Source organism: Zea mays, chromosome 8 (assembly GCF_902167145.1).
Source record: "Zea mays cultivar B73 chromosome 8, Zm-B73-REFERENCE-NAM-5.0, whole genome shotgun sequence".
NCBI lineage: Eukaryota > Viridiplantae > Streptophyta > Magnoliopsida > Poales > Poaceae > Zea > Zea mays.
This window is the reverse complement of record NC_050103.1, coordinates 167,765,241-167,778,562: the sequence shown is the minus strand read 5'-3', so window position 1 is coordinate 167,778,562 and position 13,322 is coordinate 167,765,241. Positions and strand designations below refer to the sequence as shown.

Here is a 13,322-nt window from a genome sequence, read left to right as displayed (position 1 = left end):
GTTTAGATACATTTTTCTAAGAATCACTAAAATGGTGAATCTTGATATCAGATTCGCCATTTTAATAAATCTCCTCAGGATGTTGCGTCGCCAACTTAAATTTGATAAAATTAATAATAAAAATTATCTATCTCTACCACTCGATACATAACTTATTGGTTTCCTCTTTTACTTCTGTGTGTTTATTCTCTCTTCCCCCAAACATATCCTAGAATCGCTGGAGAGCATGGGCGAATAGGAGGGTTTATTGAGTCAGCTGATCATGATAAATTTTATAAAACATTTAGTAAAACACTATTAAAATTTATAAAATTTTGTATAATATAGTAAAGTTGTGCTTGATGAACTCGACAGCTAGATTTGCCAGGGCTCGAGAGTAGAAGCTATGCTTGATTTGAGAAGCGCGTGATGCAATCTGCTTGGATTGTCTTTCACATGCAATCATTGACCAGAACTAGTACTGAGTAAGTACAGTACGTTGCAGTTTTCTGCATTATCCATTGCGGCAATGCTGCAGGGCCACCATTTTGTACGCGCTACGGAGTCAGAAGATTCGGCTTCGGACGCGCTCTGTTTCTGAACGAACAGTCCATTTCTCCTCCTTCTCCGCTATCGATCGATTGAGCCTCGATTTCCTGATGCGAACATCACGTGATAAACTTGCACAACTGCCTTTGGTTCAACTTTCTAAACCTGATTTTGACTTTTCTGCTAAATCAAATCGGTTCAAACTTTTAACGTTACTTTGAAAAAAACAACTTTTCTGTAATATAAATTAAAAAACAGTTTAGACCCTACTTTTACCATTCATCCAAGTTTGTTATATTAATAAACAAAAGTGGCAAAAATAAACTGACTAGTCAAATGCCCATGTGTTGCAACCACAAACAAAATATTCGACAAAATATTAATACACAACAATTACATAAAAACAAATATCACATATTATTGATCTCAATCTTATAAATTCTCTGGCAACGAGCAATACATAATTTCAGGGGAGAGCGGAGAGAGGTTGGGGACGAAGATGGTGGGGGCGGGATAGAGAAGTGTGTAGGACAGCGGGTTAATTCATAGAATTTCAGGGGGTATTTGTAAAAGTAATCCATATTATTGGCATCTTTGTTTATCTGAACATTTTAGTAATCTAAAATGACGAATACATACGTAGCAAATACATGTTAGGCACATGAAATATTTTGTGGTTTATATAGGAGCAGGAAATAACCTCAACCAAAATGCCATGTGTTTCTATTTTCTAACCAGCAGGAGCTTTGTACATCAAAAAAATATTGCATAAATGAATTTCTATCAAGATGATAAGGAGTATCACTAAGTCTCTACAACAAATAACATCATGTGTTAAATTCACCACTTACTGTAACTTTTCTATCGAAGAAGTAATTGAAAATAGCATCAAGCCACAAACAATTGTAGTAAAAAACTGATGCTCCATCCAAAAATTGAAGCAAGAAAAAATAGAGGGAAAACAAAAATATCTAGATAGAAATAAACAAAAAATATATATGCACAAGTAGCGTCACCAGATCGATGTACAACCAAAATTAGCAAGGTGCTAGAACCAATTTCATGTCAAAATAGAAGGTGCCACAATCACATTTAGGTTAGCTGGAGACTCACCAGACGATATGCTGTGAGGTGTAGGGGCTTAAGACGGTATGTTGTGAGGTGCGGGGTCTTAAGAACAGACGTTGGAAGTGCTACTGCTCCAGCTCGTGGCTACCGTGGGGCGAGGTGCATAAGGCTAGTAGGAGTGCGGTTGGGAACGCAGGCGAGCGAGGAAGGCGGGTGCGATAAGATTGGCGCATGCGTCGAACGCGGGGCTAACGAGGGTGGAGGGCGCGATCAGGCTGTTCGGTGAGAGCAAAATGCGTAGACAGCGGGCGGGCGAGGATGGAGGTTGCGGCATGCACAGACGCGGTTGGAGCAGACGCGGCAAGAACGAAGCACAACGTGGATTTCAGGAGGTCGCGGTTGTTGCGCCCGCGGGCGAGGATGGCAGGCGCGACTGGAGTGCTCACGGTTACGAGTGGGTTCATGGCAAGCGGAGGGTTGCGAGATTTCTGGGGCGCTCGGGCCGGTTGCAAGCTCCACGGTAATGGAGGCGTGGCAGAGGCGGCGTGGGGAGGGAGGTCGCGTGGAGGTTTTGGGCGGAGTAGCGAAGTGGGGAGGGAGGTTGTGGGAGATCCAGACGAGCGGAGGCGTGGTGGAGGCGGCGTGGGGAGGGAGGGCGCAGGGGAGGCGGCATGGGGAGGGAGGTCGCGAGGAGGTGACGGGCGGAGCAACGAAGTGGGGAGGGAGGTTGCGGGGAGATCCAGACGAGCGGAGGCGTGGTGGATGTGACGTGAGGAGGGAGGGCGCAGGGAGGCGGCGTGGGGAGGGAGGTTGGGGATGAATATGGTGTGAGTCTAGAGGAAGGCGGGACAGATAAGTGCATATGATAGCCGGATGATTCATAGAATTTCAGGGGTATTTGTAGAAAATAACGCTGGCCGACCATTGAAACTGATGCTTTAATATAGTAGAAAAATAGGACTAAAAATAATTAAGTGTTATTATAAATGGAATACAAATATTTTATTGAAAAGTATTAAAATAGAATTATAAACTTGATTTATTTGTAAAAATACCAGATATATCGATTAAAGCATATTAAAATATGAAATCGGTTTTTAATACATTGATTAAAAGATATTGTTAAACAATGTGTATATAAATAATATACAGTTTGCTTATAATTCATAACTCACAAGAACCAAAACCGCGGATAGCTCACGAAAACTTTTTATAGCTCACACCTGACTACGAACAGTTTGCGTTTGCTTAGCGTTTTGTAGCCCGGCCAAAACGCGTTGCCTTTTGAGGCTTTAACCCTGTTTTTCTTGCTAAAACCATGCTGGCCATTGCTGCTTTTAAATTTGGCCGGGAACCCTCGTTCTCACTGCAAAGGATCGGAGAGAAAGCAGCTCACCTCACGGTCCTCACCTCACCTATCTGGAGTGCTCTTTATTCAGAGCTTCAGGCTGTAAAGCGAAAGCCGCTATATGCTGCCTTCTGCCTGCTTCTATTCTATTCTAGCTCTTGCTTGCTTCGTCCACAAGCAGGGCATTCCTTCCTTCCTTTGACAGCCAGTTCCCTCTCTTCTACACCTACACTACGTACAACGCTAAGCAACCGCACTACAAATTGCCCTTCTACATCGTTCTAGCTAACTTCCCTGCTGCGTCCGCCATTGGCGCAAACACACCCACACCCACACACACATTCAGCTACTGATACCCGGGAGCTTCCGGCCGGTCGAGGAGCTAGAGCAGCCGAGGTGGGCGTACGTGGTGCAGCGCAGGCAGCAGGCCTCAGCAGCATTCAGCAAGGCCGGGGTCGAAAGGAAGGAGGAGCGAGGACCGGAACCGGAGGCATGAACGCGGGCACCAGCATCTCGCCGCGGCCGGGCACGGACTGGGGCCCCATCATCGTGGCGGTGATCCTCTTCGTGGTGCTCTCGCCGGGCCTGCTGTTCCAGCTGCCCTCGCGGACGCGGGTCGTGGAGTTCGGCAACATGGGCACCAGCGCCATCGCCATCCTCGTCCACGCCGTCATCTTCTTCTGCCTCCTCACCATCTTTGTCGTCGCCATCGGCATCCACGTCTACGCCGCGTAGGCGTACGTAGCCCAGCCATGCTAGGTAGCTTAGGCTCCATACGTTCGTCTGGCTTGCTTCGCTTCCCACGATGGTGGTCTCTTTGTAACTTTCCAGGTCTTTTGAGTATGTAGGCTACGGATGGCGCAAGATTTAGTTGCTCATCTGCTATGTTGTGTAGTGCTCGGCTTTTCACTACAGGAAACGCCTAAATTTTCATGGGCCAAAAATCCACGAAAATAAGCTTAAACCGACGAAAATAGATTATTTTCGTCGGCATACTGACGAAAATAGCCGCCGAAAATATGTTAAACGAAAATAAGCAACTATTTTCGTCGGCACCGACGAAAATACACAGGCTATTTACGTGGGCCCCTTTGGCCGACGAAAATACAACAGCTATTTTCGTGGGCCTCTTTGGCCAACGAAAATACAGCAGCTATTTTCGTGGGCCTCTTTGGCCGACAAAAATAGCTGTTGTATTTTCGTCGGCCTCCGAACAGGCCGACGAAAATTAATGATACCCCCCAAAACAGATTTTTCTGCACCTTTTAATTCACAGCAAAATACACATAATCCACAATGACATATACAGATTTCACAAGCAATACAGATTTCACAAACCACATTCACAAGCAATACCATAATTGTTTCAAACATAGTCCATACATAGTTCATACAGTTCATACAGTTTCAATACCATAATCACATCTATAATAAAGTGTATACATAGTCCATACATAGTCTATAATCAAACTCACTCCTGCGGGCTGTGGGAGTTTTGGCCACTCCCTCCTCCGCCACCAGGAAGGTGGCCACTCCCTCCAGAACCATGGACGAGGAAGCCTTGGACGTTGGCAGCACCCTCCGATCCCTGAGCATTTGACACTGAACCCTGCAATTCATCAAGCATTCAAATAAGGTTGTGTATTGCTATCCCTAATGTTTGGTCACGATTTGCATAAAATTAAACATGGAACGACACCTGTGATCCTGCATGCATCCACGGGTACTGTTGTGCTGGCCACCCCAGAGGTGGTGGCACCCACCCCGTCGGTGGCGGTGCCATCCACGCTTGAAATGGCTGAGAGCCCGCCGGTGGCTGGAAGACCGGTGGCACCCATCCCCGGACTGGCTGCGATCCTTGGGGTGGTGGAGGCGTCCAAGTGCCTGGAGGTGCCTGCGTCCACCCAACACCGGTCCCGGGTGGCTGCGACGCTGGAGCTTGTCCTGGCCACTATCCCCATCCTTGTGCCTGCGAGCCATTTTTGATAATAAAAAAGAGTTGCTATGGAATTGAAGTGTTCAGATAGTGTTACCTGGGGAGGGCGAAAAGCGGGCAAGTTCATATCAGGGCCGAGTCTAGTAGTCATTTCCTGCAAATGGATGCAACATTAGAATCGCAACATTATACTTTGAATTCAATGACGACACGTGATGAGATAGACGAATTACCTGAAAATAAGAAGCCATATATTGCGTCAGCTGCCCAACCTGCTCCTGCGCTGCTCGAGCCTGCTCCTGTGCTGCTCGAGCCTGCTCCTGTGCTGCCCGAGTCTCCTCCTCCAGGTGAGCCTCTCGAGCAGACCTGGAGGAGCGAGAACTCCCTCCCGAAGACGATGCCTTCCCTTGACCTATTGTCCTGTTATAATCCACAACGCCGGTGCCAAAGGCAAACCTGCATGATACACATAGTTGAGCCATTAAGTGGACACATTCTTGTTAATGAAATCATCGAATCAAACACAAACACCTCACCTGCCATGCTTTCTACCCCCACCACTGTGGTACAACGCCGAGACATCTAAGTCTGAATGCATCCAGTCGAAGTCAGGCCCATGGCGTTGAGTCATTTCCTCCCCATATGCATTCTGCAAAGAAAGTTAGAGTTGGAGTTAGACACAAAATATGCAATTTAATTCGTAAATACAAACTTGTTTACCATTTTCTCCCTTGCCGCCTCGCTGCATAGCACATCAGGGTTAGCCGGATCAGGGCCACGGTGACCACGGACGTAAACCTCCATAAAACTTGGAGCAACTCCACTTTCAGCTTCCTGCATGAAAAAGAAGAGTTAAACCATAGAATTTTCATAGATGTAACATACAAGTTTGATTTATATACTTACCATGCGGCGTGCGGTACCAAGGTGTCCATCGGCGTCGTACCTATGCCCCGGTCCTTCAGTGCCACGGTTGACACGGTGCTTGTTGGACTCTGCAATCCACTCAGGCGACGCCCATCTCTTTGCCAACCACCTCCAGGCTTCCATGTCCTTCGCCAGCCAATCCACAACGCTCTCCAGGTACTGCTCCTCTGTGAGGTAGATCTCATTGGCCCCTAATGCTTTGCTCATTTTCTGCCCCTTTATCTTCTTGTAGTAGTAGTTGACGGCCACGATGCGAGCATTGTACATGGCATCCTTGATGACCTTATCAGCGCACTTCCGAAAGTGCCTCTTCACACGTGCCCACTGAGCCTGATCGTCCTCGATGTCATCCGGCAATTCGAACCTCCCCTACATATCAATGGAGAAGTTAAGTTAAAGTAAGATTAGGAGAAGCAATAATTCAGTGAATTGCTTATATACGAAAGTAAACTCACCCAGAACTCGTCCCACATAGCCACCTGACAAGTCCTTCGTTTTTTTTTTCCGAACTTCCCCCTCCGCTACTGCTTTCCCCTGACTCCCCTGGCTGGACATAGTCCTTTAGACCCCAGTCAGCCCACTGCATAGCCGCGAACCTCTCGCCATTGAGCTCCACCATGCCAGGGTAGTAGAAGCGACAGAGGCTACCCAACACCGCGTTCACCTTAGGACGTCTGCCTGTACCGTCCCAAGTCAAGTCTTCCCATGACCTACAAACATTAATAAAAAAAGTAAACCAGTGCAATCACGTTCACATTAAAAAATTAACACAACAGAAATAAGCCCCACCATTCTCCATGCGGCCGGATGAGCCTCCTCTCGGCAGGTCTCGGACCAAGCGCATTGCTCTTCTTATACCTAAGTATACAAGTAAATTCAATATGATGAAATGATAAAAAATTAATATCAATTAAACTAATATGCATAATAATACCTGAAGGACGTAGAACCATCTGACGCGTCGCCCGCGCTGCCTGCCCCCATAGGGTCAACCTCCTCATCCTGCTCACCCTCCTCATCCTGCTCACCCTCCTCACCCTGCACATGAGCATCCTGCTGAGGAGTCTCCTGCTCACCCTCCTCACCCTGCACTTCGTCTAGACAGTCGAGAAGTTGCTGCTGCCTCTGTCGGCTCTGTGAGGTGCCCTGAAAAAGCCCACTGCCCGAGCTGTCCTCGCTGGCCGCGCTGCCCCCACTCCTCCTCGATCTCCTATGCTTGAACATGTTCAACTGTAGATAAATTAATGTCAAACCACAGTATATGAAACAAATAATATGAAAATTACTGTATACATAGCTTAATTGATTAACTAAAAGAAACATACTAATCAAAAGTCATCCGCATCCGATGATGCTTCTTCGGCTCGTTGTTTATTCATACGCTCTTGATTTCGTTGGATCCTTACTGATCTTCTAACGACGACAGGTCGTTTGCGCTTTGACCTAGGTTCTTCAATTAAGTCGCTTGAATTGCAACAGAGATTTTCAAGGCCTTCTCCATTGGTCACATGGAATCGGTGAGCTATGTCTTGATTCGACGTCGCTTCTGGTTGAAAAACAGCGTCATCGTTGTCCCTGCTCGTATTCACGTAGTCAGCACTCTCTGGAGCGACGACTTGTGGGTTGACTTTGATTGCAACCCACCAAGCCCTAAGGCTTGGGTGAGGATATGGCAGGTAGTACACCTGTTTTGCCTGATTTGCAAGGACAACATCGCTCATACTGCTCGGAATCCTAGAGCTATGCTTCACCTCGACATTACCATACTTGTCGACACGAGTTCCACTATGAGCATCAAACCAGTCGCACTCGAAAAACACGACTTTAAGTTCTTTGCGGCCATCGAAAATCAACTCTACAATGTTTTGAAGAACACCGTAATAGTCCACTACTTTGTCATCGTCAACATATGAACTTGCCAACACACCACTATTGGTGGTGGCTGCCAATGGTCGACTCTTCACCAATTTCGCGGTTCGGAAGCGATATCCATTTACATCATAGCGAGTATAGTTCCGGACGGACACAGAGGTATGTGCCATTTGCTGCAAGTCTGGGTGCACAGAGTTTTTGGAAACCTATACAAGGAATTAGTATATGCATTATATCTTCCAAGTCCAAAATTCAAAGATTAAGTATGGACAATGAGAGAATGACAATTACTAACATAATTACGAAACCACTGCACGAAGTTTGGTCCACCTTTCAACCCATCACGTCGAAGATTTTCTAATTGGATGGCCGTAGGTTTACTAGTAGATTTCCAACATTCTTCATCAAACATGCTGGACATATTAGAAACATGGACATTACACACTATAGAAATTATGAGATGAGAAAATGGAAGTAACTATGAGGAAAACTTACTCGAACGCCTCCTGTGTGCTGTCAATATTGCTATACATATATAGCATTAGTGTGTTCAAATCTGATCCTTCAATGTGACGTACACTCCCTTTTCCAACTGCTTTACCCGGATTCGCAAAAATTTGAAGGGTGCTTTGGGGCGATTCATTTTCGACATGAAGTCGCACTGAAGGAGCAAACACATTGTTGGCTCGAGCGAAATACCTGGTTGAGAATTGAGATATCTCCTTAAGGGCAAAAGCCTCCGCAATACACCCTTCGACTCTAGCCTTGTTGCGAACAGACGCCCTGAGCTTTTTCAACGCCCTTTCTATAGGATACATCCACCTGAATTGCACTGGTCCGCCTACCAAAGCTTCCCAAGGCAAATGCACAATTAGATGTTGCATCACATTGAAGAATCCTGGCGGGAAAACCTTTTCAAATTTACAAATAAGAATTGGAATTTCTTTCTCAAATTTCTGCATCAACCTCTTCGATACCGTCTTTGCGCATACTTCCCTATAGAAGTAACTCAGCTCTGCAAATATGCTCCAAAGCTCATCCTTAAAATAGCCTCGAAACATCACGGGCATCAGCCTCTCCATAATAATATGGTAGTCATGGCTTTTCAAACCGATCAATTTACCGGTCTTCAGATTGACTGTCTGTTTCAGATTTGCCGCATATCGATCTGGAAATTTTAGATTCTTCAACCACTTAAATATTTCTTTCCTTTCATCTGGCTTGAGGCAGTAATCAGCTCGCGGCCTACTCTCATACCCTTTATCGCTTACTTTCAACTCGAGCATCGGTCTCTTACAAATTTCAGCCATGTCTTTTCTTGCCTTCATATTATCTTTCGTTTTATCAGTCACATCGAAACATGTGCTTATGATGCTTTCAGCAACGTTACGCTCTTGGTGCATCAAGTCTATGTTGTGCGGCATGATCAAGGCTTTTGCATACGGAAGCTCCCATATTGATGAAATATGGGTCCAGTTGTGGTCCTCCCCGTAGCCTTGAAACCTATCATTTTCTCCTTGCTTCAGACAAGCATGCCATGCCATTATCTGCGGTGCAGTTTGCCTCTTTGGTGGCCCATTTCTGATTTTGGCTCCACTTCTGAATGCAGCAAGCGAATTCCTGAAATCATGCTTGAATGGAGTCCAACGTCGATGAGCATCAAAGAATGACACTTTCCCACCATGCTTCAATCTGAATGCATCCGTATCATTCATACATATGGGACAGCACAACCGACCATGAACACACCATCCAGACCAATCTCCATACGCTAGCAGATCATGCACTGATCACAAATAAGCAGCGCGCATGGTAAACTCCTTTTCAGTATGGCTGTCATAAGCCTTCACACCTCTCCACAATTGTTTCAGCTCTTCAATTAAAGGGCGAACAGACATATTCAGCTTTGGCCCTGGATGCTCGGGGCCTGGGATGACTAGTGCAAGGAACATGAACTCTTCTTTATTGACCAACTCAGGAGGAAGATTATATGGCACAATGAAGACAGGCCAACACGAGTAAGGGCTTGCACTGGTATTGAAAGGTGTGAATCCGTCCGTCGATAGACCAAGCCGTACACTCCTAGGGTCGTTTGCAAATTCGGGATCAAACTCGTCAAATGCCTTCCACGCATCACCGTCCGACGGATGGACCATTATGTCTGGATCAGTGACGAGACGTACACCATTCTTTGGCCACGTCATATGCTGAGCTATTTCCTTGTTGAGGAACAACCTTGAAAGCCGAGGAATGATGGGCAACCAACGAAGTTGCTTAGCTGCGACCTTCGTAACTACCAATTCACCCTCATCATTTGTCACCTCGACATATCTAGAAGCTTCGCAATGCTTACAACGGTCCAGCTTGTCATCCTCCTCAAAGAATAGCATGCAACTGTTGGGACACACGTCGATCTTCTCATATGTCATCCCAAGACCAGCCAACATCTTCTTTGCGAAGTACATATTCTTTGGCAACTTATGATTCTCTGGGAGAACCTCGCCCATCAGTTGGACGATGTCATTGTAAGCACTGTTTGAAATGTTGTGCTTCGACTTTATCGCCATTAGTCTTGTGAGAGTCCCAAGAACTGACATCTGAGTGTGCTCGTGCAGTCTCTCTTCTCCCGCGGCGAGTAGCCGGAAGAATTCCTGAGCATCGCGTGGAAGCTGCCCCGGCTCCTCAGCATTCATTTCAACGTCCCTACCAAGATCATGCAACATGTCGTCCATCCTATCATGATCATCATCAAGTTCCACCTCCTCGTCAATGTGTCTAATAGACTCTCCATGACAGTACCATACAAGGTAGTTCGGCATAAACCCACTTTTGCAAAGGTGTTTCTCCATTTCTTCCTTCTTCTGAGGCCACTTGTTCTCGCAGCGATTGCAAGGACACTTCACTAGACGACCAGTTGCATCTTTGAAAGCGTGCTCAAGAAAAACCTTTGTTACAACCATCCATTCATTCGAATGTGCCCCATCCTTTCTCCACCCGTCATACATCACCCTCCGATCACCGTCCATTTCAAAGGCTAATTAAACAAAAGATAAATAACACCAACGATCGTCCGTGGCTTAGGTGAACTCCCTATTAGGTAAAGGCCCTAAACCCACCCAAGAGTGTAGGCCGATGCTTGTGATTTGTGACGTGTAGCCTACGATTGCCGTGAAATTTCGGCAGCATAACCCCGCTGCTCTCCAAGCACACGCCTGAACATGGTGTGTTGGAGAACAACTGGGTTACACAACCGAAATTCCCCGTCAATCGTAAGGCACATGTCACAAATCACAAGCATCGGCCTACACTCTCAGGCTGTCCAAAATACGTGGACAATTCCGGAACGGCAAACCTCACAAGCCAATGTGACGTTCGCCGTTCCCGAACGGGTGACACATACGGTTCGCTACGGTTAACGATTAAAACTAAACTCTAAACATTAAAAATAACTCGGAGACAAATATAAATTTGAATTAAAGCAAACAACAGTTAAACTAATCACAACACGACAAGATGACTAATATAAATTAATGACTTATTTTCGTCGGCTAGGCTGAGGCCGACGAAAATACGCCACATTTTCGTCGATCCAGAGGCCGACGAATTATATTGCCTCAATCAATCAGCACCACCAAAGTAACACCCACAGATGGCCTTTCAACATAAAAAGTGACTTTGGCTTGTTCCCACATAAAAAGTGACTTTAAGTGACTTTGACTTGAAGCCTATATGATGGTGAACAAGTTTCTTTAAGTGACTTTGGCTTGTTCCCACATAAAAAGTGGAGAAAAATGCCCCCAAAGATCAGCTGCTAGGCATTTCTGTAACTGAATTTGGTTCAGTGGCTGAAACCTGAAATCAGTGAATGATGTCTACTTTGGAGCTCATTTGTTATTAATGCAAGTGGTTTTGGACTAAAGTTGCTATAGCTAAGTTGAAGAACTTAGTAATGAGAACAAGTTTTATAAAGTGGGAAAGACTTGGTTCTACAGGAACTTGGGAGTAAAATGCCTCTAAACACTCTCATGACTACAAAACGAGCACAACACTCATATTACAAAAGAAAATGCAACAATCATATTACAAAAGTTTTAGGGCTGAGTAGTTTAACTGTTTGTTTACTCATATGAATGCACCAATCATATTACTTAGTTGGCTGATTGTTTTACATGTTGGCTTGAAAAGAACAGGTTTGTTTTTTGGAAATTTACTATAGCAATTTAGATTGTGTTTGACTGCTCTGCATGATGATGTTGCTATTTACTTTACGTGCATTTTGAGTTTTTGACTAATGATTTGTTGCTATGTTCAGGAGGATCTATGGTTATCTGCTTTTCCTGTCGGTACTGAGGTTTGTTCCCATCCCTCCCTTCTTTCATTTGTAGTAGTGTGTATGTTAGTGACCCACATTTGGACATAGCTCACAGTTTTGTCCTAACAACTTATATACCTCGCAATATCATCTGCAGTGGGAAAACATTGATAAGATAAAGGAGTTCAACTGGAGCTTTGAAAATTTAGAGGTATGGCGATTGAAGTTAATCTTTTAATCCATTTTGCTTTTGAGTACTTAGTTCCACCTTCATAATGAATGTGGTTGTTATTGGTGAACAGAAAGCCTTAGAAGAAGGGGGCGAGCTTCATGGTAAAACAGTTTATCTGTTTGGAAGCACTGAGCGTAAGTGCACTTCGTTTTCAGCTAGTTTCTGGAGTTAATTTGCTGCCATTAGTCCTTGATGTATGTTTGTTAGTCTTTGTAATATTTTACACCAGCGCTATCTGGGCTAATTTTAATCTCAATTTAAACTTGAAGAGCTATTAGTTTAGTAATTTCGACAATTCTATCTGCACAACACTACTTATGTGCTGGATTTATAAAGTGGATTTTAGTATAGGTCATTCACTCATTTGTTTCATTTGCTTACTAGTTTTATGAGCCTGCTGACTATTGTTCCATACAAGACTAATTGGCTCCTGCTGTCATGCAGCCCAACTAGTGGATGTTAATGGCGAATCAAAGATAGTGCTTATTCCAATTGTAGTTGCTGTAAGTTCTTGTCTACCCTCTTGGCTGGACACCTATCCTGTGTGTATATTTATTCCATGATTTTGAGTCCCAAAACATGTTATTAGAAACACACCTATTGAAAACGGCCCCTGTAGTTCCACACCATCTTATGATGAACATCTAGCTCTTTATCATGGGATAATTCTGTTTTTATTGAAAGTAAATAAGGTTCGCCGTACTTGTTGGGGGGATACCAGCTAGCCACTAGCCATAGAAGCAAACCACATAACTGCTGGACATGAAAATATAATCTACTCATCTAGGTCATATCTATGCCAGGTAAACAAATTAGCAATCCTGTTTGTACTTTTGCATTAGCAAACAATTCATACCATCTTTGGTGGGTGGGTGTTTCCAATTTTTATTTAGTACTGTCAACCACACATCATTGAAAATATCAGTCTTTAAGATTAAAAACTATGACAAACATTTGAAAGTAAAAAAGTCTAGGGACTTAATCTAATTTGTTCACTGATATTACCAATGGGACTATATTTTGGTAGCAGATTTAATACCTTATAAATCATTTTTGTTCTTTAATAATATTGGTGATGTCCACATAAAAGTTTTTGGCT

General features: G+C 44.6%; 2 protein-coding genes across 2 annotated transcripts; both read left to right on the top strand.

Moving 5' to 3' along the window:
* The first annotated feature begins 3,034 nt into the window (after positions 1–3,034).
* LOC109941685 (uncharacterized) lies at positions 3,035–3,856 on the top strand. Its single transcript, XM_020542885.3, has one exon. The coding sequence runs from the start codon at positions 3,437–3,439 to the stop codon at positions 3,677–3,679; it is 243 nt and encodes an 80-aa protein (XP_020398474.1). The 5' UTR covers positions 3,035–3,436; the 3' UTR covers positions 3,680–3,856.
* An 8,087-nt stretch (positions 3,857–11,943) lies between these two features.
* LOC111589972 (protein HEAT INTOLERANT 4-like) lies at positions 11,944–12,786 on the top strand. The gene is made up of 4 exons (XM_023300897.1): positions 11,944–12,030; positions 12,149–12,202; positions 12,294–12,357; positions 12,668–12,786. Exons 1-4 carry the CDS (start codon positions 11,971–11,973, stop codon positions 12,784–12,786), a joined length of 297 nt encoding a protein of 98 aa, XP_023156665.1. The 5' UTR covers positions 11,944–11,970.
* Positions 12,787–13,322: the final 536 nt, after the last annotated feature.